Genomic DNA, 13,381 nt, shown 5'->3' on the forward strand with positions numbered 1-13,381 from the left:
ACCTCAACCTAACCACTGAACTATCACTTTCTCAAACAATTCATCCCCACACAGCTACCTCCTCATGTATCACTTCCCCCTCCCTTTAGATTGTAAGCCCTCACGGGCAGAGCCCTCCTTACCATCTTGTCTTGTATTGTAATGTCTTCCTTATATTGTAAAGCGCTGCACAAACTGTTGGCGCTATAGAAATCCTGTATAATAATAATTATGATTACAGATAGTTGGGCTGCAGAAGTAAAGTTTGTAAGTTTACAGTATAATGAACTAGATGCTCGTAAGAAAATATTCCAATCACCTTGGTTGTAAGTTGCTGAGGTGTTATTAGGCTGGCTTCAGAGAGGATAATGGGAGGGATCGATGATCTGCAGTGAGCTTCAGATGAGATCCTAGCTCGCTAAATTGTGTATCTGTTTGCACAGGGGAAAAACTTGGTTGTAAGTTGCTTAGGTGTGTTATTAAAGGAGAACTTTGAGGTGAGTGATTTTCACTCAACCTCATAGTTTGAGCCGACGTGTGACAATGAAACTGATCGGGAAGTGAGCGAACACATACAGTCGTTCGCTTACTTCTCAATCATGTCCCTGCAGAGAGCTGTGACTGTCACTCACTGCTCCCTGCAGGCAGAGGCGTAACTAGATCCTTCAGGGCCCCGATGCGAGGAACCATGAAGGGCACCCCACCCCCCAACCACCATGGCACCGCTTGGTTAACAGGAAGGCTGCCGAGGACCACAGCAAGTGCGGAAAATCAGGCAGCCGCTTGTTTAAAAATTTAGTGCCGGTGTTCTGTCAAGAACGCCGACCCAGTATCTGCGCTTGCGTACAGACGGGATTAACGAGTAAACAGGCATTTACAAATTATTTGTTTGTAACTGTTAATAGTGACCGTCAATAATATACTATGCATGGCAGTAAATTATGGAATATTATTAACAGTCACAATTAATAGGGATGCACAGATACTTTTCGAGTACCAGTACTTGGCATTTTCATGAGAACTACCAGGGTTGCAGCGGTTGCAGCTGGGACCTGGCTCTGGTGCTCCACCACTGTCCTGAAATCATTAGTCTGTATTGTTTTAGAAAAACTGTCACATGACAACAGGGCCGGTGCAAGGATTTTTGCCAACTCAGGCGAAGGGTGCATTTTCCCGTCCCCCAGCACAATGCAGATTACCACTGACCAGTTATAGAGGAACTACAAATCCCAGCAATAATACATTATACAAATCTCCTTACAAATGACAGCTGCCTCCTAATTTTTTAATTTTTCTCTAGTGTAGTCTTGGAGCTCAAAAGTATCGGTACTCGTACTTGTACCGAGTACTGTACTTGGTATCTGTGCAACCCTAACAATTAACAATTTAAACAAAATACTTTGTGAATAAATTCCGGTTTCCTCAATAATACTAGGCTGTGCGCAAGCGTAGATGCTGAGGTCGGCAAATTCGACTATGTCGGCGTTCTCGACAGAACACCGGTATCTGCGTTTAGTATCGGGTCATTTTCACGAGTATGAGTACTTGTGAAAATGCCCAGTATTGGCAGTGGTGTATTCCTACTTAAAAATATAATGCATTGCTGGGACTTGTAGTCCTACATAGTTGGAGCTATTCTGCATTGCTGTATAATTATGATACAGCAATGCAGAATACCACCAGCCATGTGGGACTATAAGTCCCAGCAATACATAGTAATAAAAGTCTGCTATACAGAATACAAAAAATTATAATAAAAGTCAGCTATACAGAATATAACCAGCATCCCCCCACTATAATGCATTGCTGGGACTTGTAGTTCTACATAGTTGGAGCTATTCTGCATTGCTGTATAATCATCATACAGCAATGCAGAATACCACCAGCCATGCGCTACTACAAGTCCCAGCAATACATTATAATAAAAGTCAGCAGAATATTACCAGCACCCCACCCCCCTTCACCTTCCCTCTTCTGCAGGGCCCTCGTCTCGGCGGCCAGGGGGCGGGGCTAGGATGAGAGGGTCCTTACACATCAGAATGTGCAGCACATTCTGCGGGAGTGAGAGCCTCTCCTGCCCTGCCGCACAGCCGCCCGTGCATTCTGCGGCTGGCTGTGTGGCAGGGAAGGAGCGGCACTATCTCGGGGGGGGTGGGGGAAGGCTCTTCTTCCTCACAATTGCGACCCTGGTAGTTCCGCCAGTGCCTGCAGGGATTCCCCGTCCTATCCTCCAGGGGAGGACGGGGGCCTGTACAGTTGGCTCTGCCTCTAGATAGGCAGAGACAGCTGTCAATCACGCAGCTGGGTGGATCTCGACAGTAATGTCGGGATCCGTCCCGGCGGCGGCAGTCTCAGTATACCGTGAGCTGTAGCTGGGAATATGTAAACAATAGTCTGGGCTAACAGATATAGACAGAATGCCACGAGTTTCATTCTGCCAGAAAAGGAGCACCAGTGCTGGACCAAGGAGGAAGTTGGGGACAGCACTGAAGAGAGTAAGTGAAATTTAGCAATATTTTGTGCATTGCAGAGCCATTCATTTAGACTAGCACCCTAACCCTTAACTGCAGTGATGGGTGGTACACTGTATTATACAAAAAGAGTCATGTATGTTATTTTGGGGTTTTTTGGGGGAGGGGGTTTGAAGTGTGTTGGCCAGCTATGCCAAATGAATGGATTTCCTTAACCCAACCTATGTTTAAGTATGTGCAACAGCATACCCTAATGGATGCAGATCTCTGAAGGAGCCTTAAAGACACAGTACACACACAACTGACACGTTAGCTATAGCCTGGTAGGCTGAATCAGCCAATTGCTTCTTATAAAGCTGGCCATACACTTTACAATTTTCGATCAGAAATCTTTGTTGCTGCCAAGAACCCTCTTTCGACTTTAGCTGAAATAGTAGTTCATGCAAAGACCAATGTCGATTTCAATTACCGCTCATTAGCAATAATAACTCAACTAATTTTGTCAAACAACAGAACAGATTTTCGTTTGTGCATGTGCAGTGTATTTGTTGCAATTTTTTTCGGACGAAAACGCCACTAATCCATCAAGTTTTGTTCGGTTCAAAAAAGTTTTTCAGCCTGGTCGATTATTGTACTAAAACCCAATCGCGTTAGTTTTTTGAACGATAATCGTAAGGTGTATGGGCACCTTGAATCTCACTTCAGCAGTGCGATCTCTGCTATAATTCGGAATCTTATTCAGAATCTGTCCCTCCTCTTAACATTCTACGCACCAGCTGTGCAGGCCTAAGAATTCAAGCACAGATATCTCCTCAATAAAGTCCTGAAAGATATAATAAATCACCATGTTGTTTAACTCCTCAACAACGGCCAAATACTAAAATACCAGTTGTGGGTGGGCTGACCTTTTTAACATATTTTCCATAAGTCTTAACACATCAAGCAGAATCATTGTATCATAGTGCAGGCACCACTTAATTTTAATTTCCCGATCGTTTATCTATCAGTAGTGGATAATTGACAGTTATGGACACTTTTACTTTCCACTCTGGGCACAGGGATGTTAAATAATGTTCTGCATTGTCCAAAGAGCAATACAGAGCACAGCTGTTTGAAAAATGCTTCACCCCGAGTGAGATTATCAATACAGTGTAAAATAAATACAAACTTTGGTAGACTCGGCAGAAACATGTTACTGTGTAAATCTTCAAGTGCTCCTATCTTAGTGACAGATTTCTTTTAGAATTGTCAGTGCAAATATATATACTAACACCAGTATTGTCATCTTTCATTAGAACACAGAGGCCCTCCATCTGGTTCGAATTCTGCAAGACAGAGCCCTGCTCCTCAGCATCGTGCCATGGGACAAGCACAACCGAATTATGGCACATTAGACAGGTAAGGAATTGCCATGCTGACGTGGTATTGCTATTCTGCACTGGCTACTCTTACTTTATTAAAAGAGAGCTGCAGGCAAAACAAAATACATAATTTCATACAGCAGAAGAAACGTTGCTTATCTGTTACCTGTTTGGATGCAGTGTTCAACAGAAAAGCTAATGATCCACACCAGCTTTCAGGTTACTGTATTTGGAAAGTCCAGGGATTTCCTGTATATTGTGGACCATGGTACTCTGTGGGTAAAAAGCAGTTCCACTAAAACTCAACTCATTCAACATTCAGTAGAGCAGCCAAAAACTGGGGGTGCTGAAGATATGAAGGTCAGAGCAAGGTCTTCTGGATCTCCCATAATAGAGACCAGATGGACATAATCTGATATTATATTTGTTTACTATTTTGTCTTGATTGAGGTTCTGCTTTTTAAGAGAAGGAAATGCCACATGGAAAATGTCAGAAAGTGGACTACATATTGAATTTACCCGGCCTGGTGCATATGTAGTGTCTTTCTCACTTGCTGTGAGTAATGTCTTTCTCACAAAGCTGAAATCCTGACAGTCTTCTGAAGAAAACATTGTATATCTAAGACAGAATTACTGACATGTCCTTGTACCTGACTGTCATATACTGTAGGTGAATAGTAAATTCAATGCTCTGTCCATTTCATAAAACATTGTAAACAGTTATTTCTCGCCTATAATAATAAAGAGAAAATTTTGTTATATATATATACAGTGAGGAAAATAATTATTTGATCCCCTGCAGATTGTGTAAGCTTGCCCACTTACAAAGAAATGCGAGGTCTATAATTTTTATCAGGTGTATTTTAAATGATAGAGACAGAATATCAACCAAAAATTCTAGAAAAAACACGATACAAATGTTTTAAATTGGGTTGCATTACGTGGGTAAAATCAGTATTTGATGCTCAAGCAAAACATGACTTAGTACTTTGTGGAGAAACCCTTGTTGGCAAGCACAGAGGTAATACGTTTCTTGTAGTTTACCAGGTTTGCACATATCTCAGGAGGGATTTTGGTCCACTCTTCCTTACAGATCTTCTCTAAATCCTTAAGGTTTCTTGGCTGTCACCTGGCAACTCGAAGTTTCAGCTCCCTCCATACATTTTCTATAAGATTAAGGTCTGGAGACTAGCTAGGCCACTCCATGACCTTATTGTGCTTCTTGAGCCACTGCTTTGTTGCCTTGACAGTATGTTTTGGGTCATTGTCATGCTGAAAGACCCATCCACGACCCATCTTCAGTGTTCTGGCTGAGGGAATGAGGTTCTCATCCAAGATTTTACAATACATGGCCCCGTCCATTGGCCCCTCAATGTGGCAAAGTGAGCCTGTACCTTTAGCAGAGGAACAGCCCCACAGCATAATGTTTCCCCCTCCGTGCTTGACTGTAGGGATGGTGTTCTTAGGGTCATAGTCAGCATTTTTCTTCTTCCAAACACGGTGATTTGAGTTAATGCCAAAGAGCTCAATTTTGGTCTCATCTGACCGCAGCACTTTCTCCCAATCCTTCTCTGAATCATTTAAATGTTCATTGGCAAACTTCAGACGGGCCTTTACATGTGCCTTCTTGAGGAGGGGGACCTTGCGGGCGCTGCAGGATCTCAATCCATGGCGGTGTATTGTGTTACCAATGGTTTGTTTGGTGACTGTGGTCCCAACTGCCTTGAGATCATTCATAAGCTCCCCCGTGTAGTTCTGGGCTGATCCCTCACTTTTGTCATGATCATCCTTACCCCATGAAGCAAAACCTTACATGGAGCTCCAAAACGAGGACGATTGATGGTTATTTTGTATTCCTTCCATTTGCGAATAATCGTTGCAACTGTGTCCTTCTTACCAAGCTTCTTGCTGATTGTCTTCTAGACCATTCCAGCCTTATGCAGGTCTACAATCTTGTCCCTAACGTCCTTTGACAGTTGTTTGGTCTTGCCCATGGTGGTGAGATTTGAATGGAAGAAAGCGATTCTGTGAACAGATGTCTTTTATATACATAACGAGTTGTCGTTAGGAGCACCTTCTTAAATTGACTAATCTGTGTACCACATAGCCAGTCTGTGGGAGCCAGAATTATTGTTGGTTGGTAGGGAATCAAATACTTATTTTACTCACTGAACTGCAACTCAATTTATAACATTTGTATCGTGTATTCTCTGGATTTTTGGTTTTATCTTCTGTCTCTATCATTTAAAATACACCTATGATAAAAATGATAGACCTTTAATTTCTTTGTAAGTGGGCAAACTTACAAAATCTGCAGGGGATCAAATAATTGTTTTCCTCACTGTATATATTTAAGAAAAATGTAAATAATCTTACCAATGTGTGCTGATGTTTGAAATCCTTATTTCTGTGCATATCCTGTAAAGTATAGATGTAAATTGAGGTAGTCTGTGGAGACCCGCTCGGCAGACAACATGGCGCAGACACGTGCAGCCTTGGCTGGAAACACTCAGGGGAAGTGTGCAGGGCTGAGGGCACCTCCGACATCCTTAGCAGATGCTGATCTCCGGTTGGGGCGCCCTGTATTCGCACACCTGTTATCCCTTGTGAGGACTCGTCTCCGGCATCAGAGGCCTCCGGGTTTTTCAGCGGTCTCGAGTGAGGCAGCGACCGGGGACTGTAGGTATCTTCCGCTCCTCCCTACGAAGGGAGACTTGGACGACATGGCGGCAAAAATCGTGGCTGTTCTATGACAGGAGGTGCAGCATGAAGTTAAGCAGCAAGGTCACCTCCCTAGAGACTCAGGTCTCCTCAGTGGTACAGACATGTCTCAACATCTTGCTGCTCTGGAACATGCACATGGTGAGGTGCAGCAGCGACTGACCACTCTATTCCTGCATCAGGATGATGCTGAAAACAGAAGCCACCGCAATAACCTGCATTTGAAAAGTATCCCTGAGGCAACATCGGGTGCGGAACTACGCTCCGCTTTTTCGGCCGTCCTGAACTGGACAAACCCCCCACGGATCCACTGCAACTGGACAGGGTCCACAGAGTGCAAACATACCGCGCAAGCCTGACTGGTGCCCCCAGAGACGTTCTTTGTCAGATCCTTTGCCATCAAGGAATCAATCCTCCGTGTGGCATAGAGCAAGGACCCAGTCAAATTTGATGGTGCACAGATCCAGGTAATGCCAGATCTTTCTCGTCATACATTGCGGATGAAATGGATACTGAAACAGCTCCTGGATCTGCTTCGAGCTGTGGGAGCTTCTTACCGCTGTGGTCATCCCTTCCCCTCCTCATCCAACGGAATGGAACCTCCTTTGCTCTCCATGCTCCGGATCAGCTCCCCGATCTTTTCAACTTCCTGGGGATGGAGGCCTTTGCTATTCCTAGCTGGCTGAACTTTCCTCATGGTTCTCCTGCCTCTCCCATCTCGATCTTCTCAGAATTCCTTTCGGGGGGGCAGACGACTCGTGCGGAGGCCTTCTCGTCCGGACCCGACCTGGAGTGAACCCTGAGCCCCGCCTCGTGAATGATCCATAACCGCTGGTTGCAGTTTCCTTATTCTACATCCAGGTGGACCTGCTGCTGTGGCACATGTGTGACACCCGAGAAGTGCTTCCACCATCCACGCGGGCCGGGACGTGCACTCGCCTTGGGTGGAGTAACTATGTTTCTTGTTTTTCATAATTGAATTTATCACTTTTATTTGTTACTAGGCCCTCCTTAGGTCATCGACAGTATAGGCTTATAAAGCCTCCGGCTTCCATGTTTCCAGCATATTTGATTACTTTTTCAGGTTTTTCACCGGGAGGTCACACACCCAGGGGGTCCGTTGACTGGGTTTCCGCCCCGCCCCCTCTGGGAGACGGGGTCGGACGTGCCCCATGGGTGGGTTCCCCACCGTTTTTAGTTTTCATTAAGGTTTATGTTTTCCGTCACCTTGCCCCTTCAGTCATAGTGATGTTTCACCGCTGTAATGTTAATGTTGCCATAGTGGAAGTGCCCTTCACATTGTCTTACATTTCCCTTTATTAGCCAGTGACACTGTACTCAACTGGGTTAATGTTTTAAAGGTGCCTGATGCCCAGGGGGCCATTTCTTGGCTAACTGCACTAAGGTTATTGTTCTTAACTACCCCCAAGTAGGCCTGACCCGTTCGCTGCTGGTATATAATCCTTGCTGTCTCTCTTGGTTCCCTTATTTGCATATGTCCCCCCTGACTTTTCTTTTCTACTCCCCTACCCCTACCCCCATCTTCACCTTCTCTACCCAGGGAAACGGGCGGACCCTGACCTATTAGGTCGCGGACATGGCGGCTCTCGTTGTACCCTCTCTCAATATCCGAGGGCTTAATATCCCTGGGAGACGCTCAAGACTGCTGTCTGACCTTAAGCGATCACACTCCCAGGTGGCATTCCTTCAGGAGACCCACTTCCAACATGGTAAGGTTCCCAAACTCACCAATAGAGACAACCAGTGGACCTACCACTGTCCCTCCCCTCTCTCCAAATCAAAAGGAGTGAGTGTACTGCTGTCTAGGGATGTCCCTTGGACCTTTGTGAGTCAATTGTAGGACGATAATGGGAGGTACATACTCCTCAAGGGGAAGGTGGGTGACACTCGTGTCACCTTTGCTAATGTATACTTTCCGAATACCAACCACCTGGGGTTCCTACAAGCTCTGGTACCACAACTCTTGGAATTTATGGAGGGTGTCTTGATTCTGGGGGGGGTGTCCCAACTTCCCACTGGATCCGCTCTGGGATGTCTCAAAGGGGACCTCCCACCTTTCCTATTCTTGAGAAAGTTGAAGGAAGAACTTCACCTTCTTCACCTGGTCGATACCTGGCGCTTTTGTCATCCTAAGGGTAAGGATCATACATACTTCTCCGCTCCCCACCAGATGTACTCCCTAGTGGACTATTTGTTTGTTCAGCACAAGGATATTTCCCTGATACAGGGAGCATCCATAGACTGTATTCTACTGTCCGATCATGCCCCACTGCACCTGACCCTTTATCTATTAGCCCGAGGTGTCTCTGTTCTTCTTGGAGACTTACTGAGGCGCTCTTGCAAGATCCTCAAGTTATGGCTGACTTGGATGCGGAAATGTCTACCTTTTTTTACCACCAACGCCTCTTCCTCGGCTCCTCCATTCATGATGTGGGAATCTCATAAATGGGTCATGAGGGGGATACTCATCAAACATGCCGCATGGAAGAAAAGGGAAATGACTTCCAGAGTCATGTTGTTATTGCATCGTCCTCGTGTGCTAGAGGGGGTCCACAAGAGGTCCTAGGCTGTAGGGTCAAGTGCAGAGCTACTGGCTGTAAGGACCAAACTGAATGATCTCTTCTTCATGAAAGTCAAAAGCAGACTGGTTAGGGGCCGTAGGACTTTATACGAGTACTCAGACAAACCGGGGAGGCTGTTGGCTAACGTTCTCAGGTGTTCCCAGCGCAAGCCCTATATTTTCCATGGGGTCACCTCCTCTGGCCATAAGGCGATGGTGTCATCGGATATTGCGGCCGAATTTAAAGTGTTCTACATATCTCTATATAACCTGGGGTCCGGACCCTCCTCTTCTAATGGGCAGTTGTCCATGTCTTTCATTCTGCGATATCTCGGAATCCGGGATGCCATCGCTTACGGCAGAGGATAGGGACAGCATGGAAACGTTGATTCAACCCGAGGGATTGATGTGGGCATTGAAATCTTCCCTAATACAAACTTTTTCAAACGCCCTGACGGGTACCTGCCATTACCCCCAATGGATACTGTATGTGCGTGGATTACAGTGATCCCGAATACCTGACAAGGATCACTCCTCCTGCGCCAATTACCGTCCCATTGCACTCCTAAACGACCTGAAAACTTTTTGCCGAAATTATTGCCAACCGGTTATTGCCATTCCTCCACCAGCTCGTCCATCCAAACCAAGTAGGCTTTATACCCACCCGTGAGGCCAGGGACAACACCACCAGAGCCCAGATATTCCCAGAAAAATACGGAAGGTAAGTTTAATGCCACCTGGGGGCCAAGGTTAAGCTATCGGACCTCCCGCACTGCCCTCATCCGCTCTTCCAACTTGAAACGAGTGGGACCTCCTCTCTCCATCCACCCTGGAAAGTTTCTTTTATGCCTGCATATCTGCAGTTTGATGCAAGGTGACACTGTTCTCCGTCGAGAACAAGACTCTTGATGTGACCCTCGGGCACTGCTCGGGCCCAATCTTTTTTGTCCTTCGTTCTTTTTCTTTCTCTCATTTTCTATCCTACCTCCCTTCCCTTTGACCTCGAGAGACAGCTGTTCACATGTATCATATCTAGTCAAACGGCTTCCATATATTCCAACTTGGTTTTCTGCGGATTCTCAGATGAAAGCATCGATTGTGTACAATGAAAAGACTATGTTTATACTGTTATGACTACAAGTTTGGAACTTTTTGTATGATACGGTGTTGTCCGTTTGCACTACAGTACTTGTGGACTTTATATACTTAACACCCTAAATGATTTTGTATTCTGTTGAAACACCCTAAATGATTTTGTATTCTGTTGAAATTTACCAGTCAGTAAAGAATTTTTAAAAAAAGCAGACCTTGCATTTTAGTGCAAAGTCTGCTTTAAAAATATTCAGTTCTTCAGTGAGTAGAACTGAAATCTGATTGCTTATACTTTGCTCACCAACAATTATATTTGTATTGCCTAAATAAGAAATTCTGTTTGTGCTTTATTTCTTTATGGTTTATTACCTTGTATTTCTTGAATGTAAAAACATAGAGAGTGTACATTTTAGAATGTCATAATTTATTTTCAGAAAAGCTCTGGATGCAGACAGCAGTAAAGGAGATCCTTCTGCCCCATACGGGTTCCTATGGTCTGATCACAAACCTGATGCTGTACATACCTTACCTTTAGGAGGCAGACACTCACAGGTGGGTTTTGAAGGATATAAAACAACGTAGAACCAAGATTTAGATACTTAGGAATGGTTTGCTCATTCCTTAGTAGTTAGGTTTTCTGCTTGTTGTTTACCCCCTTTTATTCTAGGGTTGTGCAAAGTTTTCCACCTTGAAATTACATACTCTCTCCAAATATTATATAAGTGGGAAATCTGTAGGTTTTACGTATGACTTGACTACTCTCTGTATTGTGTACATCAGGTGTACCTAAAGTAGTAATTTGCAGTTTGGTTTGCCAATAACATTGAAATGAGGATTGGGTGCTGTAGGACTTATCTAGAATAGCTAGTGTTTTCAACCTCCAGAAGAATTCATACTACATTTTTATCACTAAGAAAAGGGAAGTGTTTAAGGGTTGTGTGTGCCACTTCTGAAAGTCAGCCAAATCACAATTTACAGTGCCATGGGAATAATTTAGAGTTTGAATAGAAGTCTTCTTGTCCATTGTCCTTGGTGAGACATCGGTATGTGGCCAGTATAACACATATTATTGGCAAATTAACCGAACTATGAAGCTGTGTAATGTCGCCACGTTATTCAAGATACTTGCTGTGTGTGCGTCTGTGTATATAATAAAACACACACACACTATATTGCCAAAAGTGTTGGGACACCCCTCCAAATCATTAGATTCAAGAGTGTTGCCTAAATTTCCTTGCTATTAAATATTCCATGGTCAACTGTTAGTGGTATTATAACAAAGTGGAAGCAACTGGGAACAAAAGCAACTCAGCCATGAAGTGGTAGGCCATGTAAAATGACAGAGCAGGGTCAGCGCATGCTGAAGCACACAGTGCACAGAAGTCCCCAACTGTCTGCAGAGTCAATAGCTACAGACCTCCAAACTTCGTGTGGCCTTCAGATTGGCACAACAACAACAGTGCGTAGAGAGCTTCATGGAATGAGTGTCCATGGCCGAGCAGCAGCATCCAAGCCTTACATCACCAAGTGCAATGCAAAGCGTCAGATGCAGTGGTGTAAAGCACGACGCTACTGGAATCTAGAGTGGAGACGCGTTCTCTGGAGTGACGAATTACGCTTCTCTGTCTGGCAATCCGATGGACGTGTCTGGGTTTTTGCGGTTGCCAAGAGAACTTGCCTGACTGCATTGTGCCAAGTGTAAAGTTTGATGGAGGGATCATTATTTGGTGGGGTTGTTTTTCAGGGGTTGGGCTTGGCCCCTTAGTTCCAGTGAGGGGAATTCTTAGGGCATCAGCATACCAAGACATTTTGGACAATTTCATGCTCCCAACTTTGTGGGTACAGTTTGGGGATGTTCCAACATGACTTTGCACCAGTGCACAAAACGAGGTCCATGAAGACATGGATGAGCGAGTTTAGGGGGTAGGAACTCGACTTCCTGACCTCAACCTGATAGGACACCTTTGGGATGAATTGGAGCTGAGACTGCGAGCCAGGCCTTCTCATCCAACATCAGTACCTGACCTCACAAAGGTCAAAGAATGGTCAAACATTCCCATAGCCATGCTCCTAAACCTTGTGGACAGCCTTCCCAGAAGAGTTGAAGCTGTTATAGCTGCAAAAGTGTCTTCCAGGTCCTGAAGCAGCAAAACAGCCCCAGACCATCACACTAACACCACCATATTTTACTGATCTTTTTCTGAAATGCAGTGTTACTCTTACGCCAGATGTAATGGGACACACACCTTCCAAAAGTTCAACTTTTGTCTCGTCAGTCCACAGAGTATTTTCCCAAATCATCAAGATGTTTTCTGGCATAACGCAGACAAGCTTTTATGTTCTGTTTGCTCAGCAGCGGTTTTCGTCTTGGAACTCTGCCATGCAGGCCATTTTTGCCCAGTCTCTTTCTTATTGTGGAGTCATTTACACTGACCTGAACTGAGGCAAGTGAGGCCTGAAGTTCTTTCGATGTTGTTGTGGGGTCTTTTGTGACCTCTTGGATATGTTGTCGCTGCGCTCTTGGGGTAATTTTGGTTGGCCGCCCACTCCTGGGAAGGTTCACCTCTGTTCCATGTTTTTGCCATTTGTGGATAATGGCTCTCACTGTGGTTCGCTGGAGTCCCAAAGCTTTAGAAATGGCTTTATAACCTTTTCCAGACTGATAAATCTCAATTACTTTCTCATTTGTTCCTGGATTTCTTTGGATCTCGGCATGATGTGTAGCTTTTGAGGATCTTTTGGTCTACTTTGTCAGTCAAGTCTTATTTAAGTGATTTCTTGATTGCAAACAGGTGTGGCAGTAATCAGGCCTGGGTGTGGCTAGAGAAATTGAACTCAGGTGTGATAAACCAGAGTTAAGTTATGTTTTAACAGGCGGGGCAAACACTTTTTCATACAGGGCCATGTGGGTTTGGATTTTGTTTTCCCTTAGTAATAAAAACCTTCCTTTAAAAAATGCATATTGTGTTTACTTGTGTTATCTTTGACTAATATTTAAATTTGTTTGATGATCTGAAACATTGAAGTGTGACAAACGCGCAAAACAATTAAAAAACTAGGAAGGGGGCCAACACTTTTTCACACAACTGTATATATGTGTGTATGTATATACACACACACAAACACACACACACACACACACACACACACACACACACACACACACACACACACAC

General features: G+C 44.5%; 1 protein-coding gene across 1 annotated transcript in view; it reads left to right on the forward strand.

Annotated features, from left to right (window-relative positions):
* Window positions 1–13,381, forward strand: part of MAGI3 (membrane associated guanylate kinase, WW and PDZ domain containing 3) — a 412,367-nt gene that overhangs the window by 372,667 nt on the left and 26,319 nt on the right. The window contains exons 17-18 of the mRNA XM_018564579.1: window positions 3,746–3,848; window positions 10,640–10,757. Of these exons, the coding sequence (XP_018420081.1) occupies window positions 3,746–3,848; window positions 10,640–10,757 (221 nt within the window). The remainder of the gene's footprint in view (window positions 1–3,745; window positions 3,849–10,639; window positions 10,758–13,381) is intronic.

This window comes from Nanorana parkeri, unplaced genomic scaffold (assembly GCF_000935625.1).
Source record: "Nanorana parkeri isolate BGI_ZX_2015 unplaced genomic scaffold, ASM93562v1 scaffold761, whole genome shotgun sequence".
Classification (NCBI taxonomy): Eukaryota; Metazoa; Chordata; class Amphibia; order Anura; family Dicroglossidae; genus Nanorana; species Nanorana parkeri.